Source organism: Oncorhynchus clarkii, chromosome 1 (assembly GCF_045791955.1).
Source record: "Oncorhynchus clarkii lewisi isolate Uvic-CL-2024 chromosome 1, UVic_Ocla_1.0, whole genome shotgun sequence".
Classification (NCBI taxonomy): Eukaryota; Metazoa; Chordata; class Actinopteri; order Salmoniformes; family Salmonidae; genus Oncorhynchus; species Oncorhynchus clarkii.
The window spans coordinates 66045560-66053362 of record NC_092147.1 but is presented as its reverse complement, the minus strand read 5'-3'; the positions used below and the strand labels follow the sequence as shown (position 1 = coordinate 66053362).

The 7803-nt window shown below is 40.6% G+C and overlaps 1 protein-coding gene across 1 annotated transcript in view; it reads right to left on the bottom strand.

Annotated features, from left to right (window-relative positions):
* Positions 1–3113: 3113 nt before the first annotated feature.
* LOC139410636 (glutamate dehydrogenase, mitochondrial-like) overlaps positions 3114–7803 on the bottom strand; it is a 43827-nt gene continuing 39137 nt past the window's right edge. Inside the window, exons 11-13 of the mRNA XM_071155988.1 lie at positions 6081–6172; positions 5346–5408; positions 3114–4535 (exon numbers count right to left, since the gene is read on the bottom strand). Coding sequence (XP_071012089.1) covers positions 4416–4535; positions 5346–5408; positions 6081–6172 — 275 coding nt within the window. The 3' untranslated portion in view covers positions 3114–4415. The remainder of the gene's footprint in view (positions 4536–5345; positions 5409–6080; positions 6173–7803) is intronic.

Below are 7803 nucleotides of genomic sequence, written 5' to 3'. Positions count from 1 at the left end.
CCCACTGCCTTGTCCTGTGTGCTCAGATATGTGTATAAAAAGCAGTAACTCTCTTTGAAGCAGCTCAGTGGAATTCCTCTTTCAGCTGTAAATAATGATCTGGCCTTGTCTTTTAAAACCATCACTCCTCAAGCCTCTTTGTTACCCCTACCTATATACACTGAGTGTACAAAACATTACCAACACCTGCTCTTTCCATGACATAGACTGACCAGGTATGGTATGGTATGGTAGCCAGGCGCACGCACTGGTTTGAGTGTGTCAAGAACACCCAGGCTGCTGGGTATTTCATGCTCAACAGTTTCCCGTGTGTATTAAGAATGGTCCACCACCCAAAGGACATCCAGCCAACTTGACACAGCTGTGGGAGGCATTGGAGTCAACATGGGCCAGCATCCCTGTGGAACGCTTTCAACACCTTGTAGAGTCTGCTGATGACAAAAGGGTGTGCAACTCAATATTATGAAGGTGTTCCTAATGGTTTGTATCAATTACCTCGTACCCCTGCACATCGACTCGGTCCTGGTACTCCCTGTATGTAGCCATGTTATTTTAATCGTTATTCATTTGTCATGTCACTTTCTATATATATATTTTTTTATCTTTAACTCTGCATTGTTGGAAAATAACCCATAAGTAGTTAGTCTAAGTTACACCTGTTGTTTCCGAAGCATGTGACAAATACAATTTGATTTTGTAAAGGTCAGCACGCTTTAAAACAATCCGAGCCTCGCTTTTCAGCTTCTCATTTACTCTAATTAGATGAGAAATCATTCAAGATTTGACTGTAACTGGTACGGTACCTCAGGGCATTAACATCAATGTGTGCTGATTAACCAAAACACAGCACTCGATGACACATGCAAATGCAATATATTGCACCTGTTTTTTAGGATTGTGTTGTAAACTAAGCCACTTATGCTCAATTTTGCTATCCATGGAACTAATTACGTTACGGTGTAATCACCTAGGCGTTTACAACATGTAGGCCTAAGAAATGTTGGCTTGGAATGTTGTTGGACGATGCTGTCAGTTCATTATGCACAACTACACCCATAGACGGTAATCAGGAATTTGGCACCTGGCACCAAATCAATAAAACACATATGTTGCTTTTTATGTCGTACACAGTTGCTTTCTCTGAAATCTTCAAATATGATATCACACAGTTTGTAACTTTAAAACTTGATAGGGTGATGTCAGGGGCAAATATAACACAGTCTCATTTTAGTTTCATGCGTCATTTGTTTCTGGTTAGTTTTCTAAACAGCGCATTTGGTGATGTTTTGCAGCTAAAGCTGCCAAAGTCAAGGTGAAGACTCTGTTTGACTCTAAGAAGGATCCCAGCGGGGGAAGCAGTGGTAAAGAGAAGGTGAAGCCCACAGTTGGAGGAGATGATTCAAAGAAGAAGGAGTCCAGCAAGGATATCAGTGGAGGTATCGGCGGTATTGGAGGATTAATGGATGGCAACAAGGGCAAAGAGGAAGGAGGCTTTGGAAGTTTCTTATCTGGCAAGGATGAGAAAGAGTCAAGTAGCGGAGGTGGTGACCAAGGTAAAGTTTATGTGGTTATAGTTGAATGCCCTACATAGTACAGTGAAGTACAAATTACATAGTATTATGAAGTAAAAACTTCATGTATTCTATTCAGGTGTGCCATTAAAAAAAAGTCTGATAGAACCTTTGCTGCTGTTTTTTTGTGTTGCTGCTGCTTAGAGAACAGAAGAAATACCATCTGTATAATTTCGAACTATTAATTCTAATCATTAATTCTAATCAACTCTGCCTATCCCTCAGACCTGAACGACCTACTGGGAGACATTGCAGGAGAGATATCTGGCGAGAAAGATGGCAAATAGAAGGACAACAGCAACGCAGACCAAGTGCGATCATTTGGGAAGTCTCTTTGGCTGAGTCAGACTGAAGCCGTTTCTTTTTCTCAATGTAATCTTAATGGTCCTATCCCTCTCTCGCCTGTGTGTATTTTCCTCACTAGCAATGTCTCAATGATGTCCCTGCTCCCCAGGGGCATTTCTCTGATATACACATCGTCTATGCATGTCTAAGATCTGAATTGGACATAAGAGGAACTGGATGAACCTATTCTGGTAACAGATCAATCAAACTGACATACCTCTGGATATAGCCTATGAAGAATATTATGACAACTCAATACTGTCACAATGCCTTGTGTAATGTTAATGTTTTGTATTATATTTGAAAAGTAAATAAAAATGTTTATCCCAAAAGTCTGTTGAATGCTCAGATGAGCAAGGATCAGACCCTTTAAAAAAAATGTTGGACTAAAATGACATACCCAAATCTAACTCAGGACCTGATGATCAATCTGACATACCTCTGGTATTACCTATGAAGAATATGATTTTGACAACCCAATACTGTCACAATGCATTGTGTAATGTTAATGTTTTGTATTATATCTTAAAAGTAAATCAAAAGTTTTTTTTTTGTTTTAAATTTCATTTTTTAAATTACCTTTATTTCACTTGGCAAGTCAGTTAAGAACAAACTCTTATTTACAATGATGGCCTACCGGGGAACAGTGGGTTAACTTGTTCAGGGGCAGAACGACAGATATTTACCTTGTCAGCTCGGGGAATCGATCTGGAAACCTTTTGTTTACTGGCCCAATGTCTGAGCAAGGATCTGACCCCTTTGACATCACCAAATCTAAAAATAAGCTCAGGACCTGAAGCAAGGATATGCAAGGATATGCATATTCTTGATACCATTTGAAGTTTGTGGAAATGTGAAATGAATGTCAGAGAACACATTTGATCTGGTAAAAGATAATACAAACAAAACATGCGTTTAGACATTTTTTTCTTCCATCTTTGAAATGCAAGAGAAAGGCCATTAAAAATCACACAGGAGTTTATGCGCAATTTAGATTTTGGCCAACTGATAGCAGCAGTGTATGTGCAAAGTTTCAAACTGTAGAACGCAGTTCCTACATTTTAATATAAAAATAGATTTTATCAAACAATACTATGCTACATTTAATCTCTGAGATCCTCAGGATGACAAATCAGAGCAAGATTACTGAATGTAAGTACATTATTTTACCTTCAGAGGTGAATGTATCAAACGAGCTGCCGAGATAAAAGTTTATTGTGCACTCTCAAACAATAGCATGGCATTTTTCACTGCAATAGCTACAGTAAATTAAGACACTTCAGTAAGATTAACAAGAAATTCAACTTTCTGCTCATATAAGACAAGTCTATGTCCTGGAAAGTTGGCTGTTACTTACGTCATTATAGTCACATTAGCGCACGTTAACAACAACCGTCCCGGTATCGGGACACCCATCCCGTAGAGGTTGTAGTGTTGGATGAAATAGGTACAGTGGGGATTATGCAGCCAATAACTAGCTGTTGATATACAAAATAAACAGGATTTGCTTCCATGGAAAAATCTTGTACATACCCCATAGGGAATCATAGTTTGGTTTGAATCAACACAATCAATCGTTTTGTAGTTTAATGAATTCTTCAATGAAAAGGCTATACAAATGATGTTACATAGAATCCTGAAGCAGTCAAAGGCTGATATAAAGAAAAAGAAAAATGTTCCCACATATTCTCCCCTTCCATTAGCCCTAAGGATTCAGCACAAAAACCACACCGACCTTGAGACAAAGAAGACAAGACAAAGAGACAAAGAATTAAACAAAGGCAAAAACGCAGAGAAAGACACTCAAACTGTGGCTGCCCAAGCAAACACCAGTAACAACAAAGAACAATCTTCTGGAATTGATCCTTTTAGTGTCATGTCAACAGAGTAACATAATAAATCTGCTTACTAACACATTTTATCACCCTGAAGTGTAGACACTGCTTTATACTGTAAGTGGACTGACCTTAAATAGAAAAAACATTCTGGTACAGATAAAAATGATTAACCTACTCCACTTCAACACAGGAGAAATTAAGGCTTTACGTGTGTCACTGCTCTACATTCTGTTAACCAACTTCTTCAACTCTGTCAGTGAAGTAACAGTATGTCCGTAACAGACACTGAACAAGCACAGCACTAATTCAGAAAAGAACTAGCCTGTAAAAGCTGCAGACCAGAGTTTTTGGTGTTACCTGGCATAATAATATAGTAACAGCAATTCAATCGATGAAATGACTACAGGCAAAAAAAATAACCATAGGCACAGTAGTTTCATAACAGCAGATTCAAAGCAAACTAGAACATGTGGTCTCTTGATAATATGAGAATGCAAAATAATGTGTATTGATTTGCTTGAAATACATATGCAAAGAGTAAAGCTAACGGTCATGTGTAAACGCGTGAACGTTATATAAAGATTTTATAAAGGTTGCTTAGAGGCTGGGAGAGGCGGGGCCCTGGGTCTGCTCAGATGGACAGAGGCTGTGGAGGTGCCACCTATGTGAAGGTAAGACCAGCCTCGTTGTACACCTTGAAGACCTTCTCGATGGCGTTGACGTACGCTGCCGTCCTCAGGTCGAGGCCCAGGTTGTACTTGTTAGCTGTGCGCATGATTTGCTAAAAAGGGGAACAGAAAACAAAGAACATCAACTCAAATATATAAAATCTCCCTGTCCCTTCCAAGTACTCATTACTTGCCCCTCCCTTCGCCATTTGTTACATACAGCAATACACCTCTATTGTTCCATTTTCAATGGAGTGATCCATTTCCACAGGATAATAAAGCATCTGTGTGTAATTGTATAGAAATAACCCCCAGGGAAATATAACAAAGTAATAAACCAGCAGACTGTCAGGCAGTATGTCTGCACAGAGTATTACATTTCCTGGGATGCGGTACAGGAAACCCTGTATTATGCAGTTGCTGTATCCTCAGTCAGACGTGACATTAAAGTCATCAGTGTTTGTTGGATATATGGTGTGTTAATGGTAGAGGGTGGTCCGTGTGATTAGGAGCAGGTCATGGCCTGAATCCTCATGCTCTCTGCTCTCTCTAGCGTCAGAGCTGGGGCTTAACGAATGAGACTAACAAAGCCCTGGCTTCTCCAGTTACCCATAGGCTCTGCTCGCACGCACAGCAAACCAGTGAGAGGGTGTGTGTGTGTGTGTGTGCGCATATTCAAGAGGGATTCCTTTTATGAGCAGGCATTGGGAAGATAAAATGGTGGCGAGAGGGCTCATATTGCCTATTCACTGCTTAGTGCTGTTTGAGTAATGAGATGTATACAACTTCATTACCCCTAATTAATAATAATATGCCTCAGGACATCAAGTTGGATTAAGACAGCATTTCCTTTCAACAAAACCTCTGGACCTGTGAGGAATAGTTTAGCACAGATAACCACGTTTAAGCAATCAGCCTCTTACCCTGGCAGACCTCTCCATGGTGTAGGCCAGTCCTGAGTGCACAATGTCCTTCTCTGAAGCGCCCTGGAACCAAACAAAAGAAAATACAATGAAAATAAGGCTCAGAGCGCAACATCTAGCCTACTAAACTAAACCATTACTCATCTCTAGAGAAACGCAGCTCAACTTTGAAATCTCTCTCAACTTGGTTATAATGAAATTGCAGGACCAAACATTTATCTCCAGTCTGTCATTCAGTGAGCCTCATTTATCAACAGTAAGGTAATGTGTTTGAATCTTTGAGACTAATGTACAAAATGGTGGCTGGGGAAAACAGCATGCAGAGGACGTATCTGATTTTACAAGTCTGTCCTAAAGGAGTCTGTTTGACTGTGGCATCGGGGAGGGAGCGGTTTTTCCCAGGACAAATCCCCTCAGGGGATAGTCTATCATCAGGATCAGGTTGCATTGTTTACTGGTGTCCCATACAAGGTTAATGCGTTCAATAGGGTTCACATTAGGTGAACAGGTGTAAAGACAAGAGTTATTTTCCTATGAAGCACACATTTATTTTTGCAAAAAACTCCTGGACAACAAGAGTGTGTGTTTGTGAATACTGAGACAAACAATTAAAATGGAACAAAATCAACAGCTGCTGTTGAATGTCTATAATACTGTATCTTAGGGGTATTGTTTGAATGAGGGGAAAGTAATCCAGGGGCATTGAAAGAATAAGGGGAAAAGAGTTGTACTCACAGCGATCCTGGCCTGGAACTCAGAGGTAGGGACCACTGGGATTGCTCCCCCATGCTTCCCAAACTTCCTCTCCAGACTCTCCTGGACGGACACTGAGGGAGAACACAGACAGTTCATATGTATATGAATAGATTATATGTATTAGTCTATATGAATCCTCACTGAACAATAAAGTGAACTAAATTTAGATTAGTTTGTTCACTTGCATTAATAATCTGGTATACATTTTCACTTTTTGCCAACATTTTGGGGGATTGGCAACACACAGCTGTATCTATTCTGAGCCCTCTACCATGTCTCCAACATTACCCAATCTTGCCACTCATGGGACTGGGGAATGGATTCAGCTTCTGAAATATTCAGAAAACCTCCCACTGGGTCACAAGCATAACCCCAGCTCAAACCTCCCCTGCAATGTACTGAAAACACTAACCTACATAGGATGACATAATTGAATGCAAGATGACCAGCCAGATAGAGATCCAATGCTAATCCACTCATCATGAGCGACTCAATGTTATAAAGGGCTTTTGTGTGAAAATGCATGTGCACAATGTGAGACTGCCTCATTGACTGATGCTGCTGATAGACAGGAAAGAGAGAGAGGGTGAGCGAGAGTGTCATACATGGCCTGCAGACAATCAGCAACCACCTCTTCCTGGAAACTCTGCATGTGACTGCCAATAATGTTGTATATCTCCAGGCACAGAGAGGTTGTGCCCAACGCCCGCCCGCCTCCGTTCCACAGACAGATTAGTCTTCTCTTGTGAGTGGTAGGCATTTGCTTTCCAAACTGTACATTTTTCCCGCGGTTGTATTGTGAAATTTGCAAAAGGCAAACAGACAGCCGCAATTAACCACACAGTATAAATATAATCCATAGATGGCAATTCTCATTCAAGTCAGCAATTGTTAGTTTACCCATGAGTTAAACAGTCAAATTGCTAGGGTTAGAGGTTCCAAAATGGATTATATGTTTATGGCCACAACATATATAACTGGCACACATGCTGCCCAAATTGCGGCCTTCCCGAACATAGGCAACCGGTAACTGGCAAAATAAAAGGAAACCCTTGAGTAAATTAAGGATACAAAGTCTGTGTTATGGTGTGTGGTGTGCATTTTCCTGGCATGGTTTAGGTCCACTTGTAGAACCTATGCCAAGGCGCATTGAAGCTGTTCTGGGCAGCTCGTGGTGGCCCAAAGCCCTTTTAAGACACTTTGTTGGCGCTTCCTTTATTTTGGCAGTTCCCTGTATGAGTTTGATCAAATTTTATCCACTTATCTTTTTAGAAACAATTAATGCTCTGGTGTATTTTCAAGATTGAGAGCGGACTCGTGTGGTTGGATAAAAATTAAAAAACGTGATGTTTTTGCCTCTTGTGCCCAGCCCCTGACTAACACAATTGAACAGTTAAGATTTATTGATTATGCAGTTGTTTTTGCATTAATCAGTTACCCAATCGAGGCAGGGGCCCCCAGTTACCTACATGGGCCCTCTACCTCCCCTATCTGACAATTAGCAGAGGCAGCAGGCTGTCTACACTCATTGAGAGCGGGCTCCTGAATCCTCCTGTGGTTGATGGTTGCAGCAAAAAGTACAAGTACAAATATATAATACATATCTAATATATACCGTATGTGTTTAATTTATTTACAGTGCCTTGCGAAAGTATTCGGCCCCCTTGAACTTTGCGACCTTTTGCCACATTTCAGGCTTCAA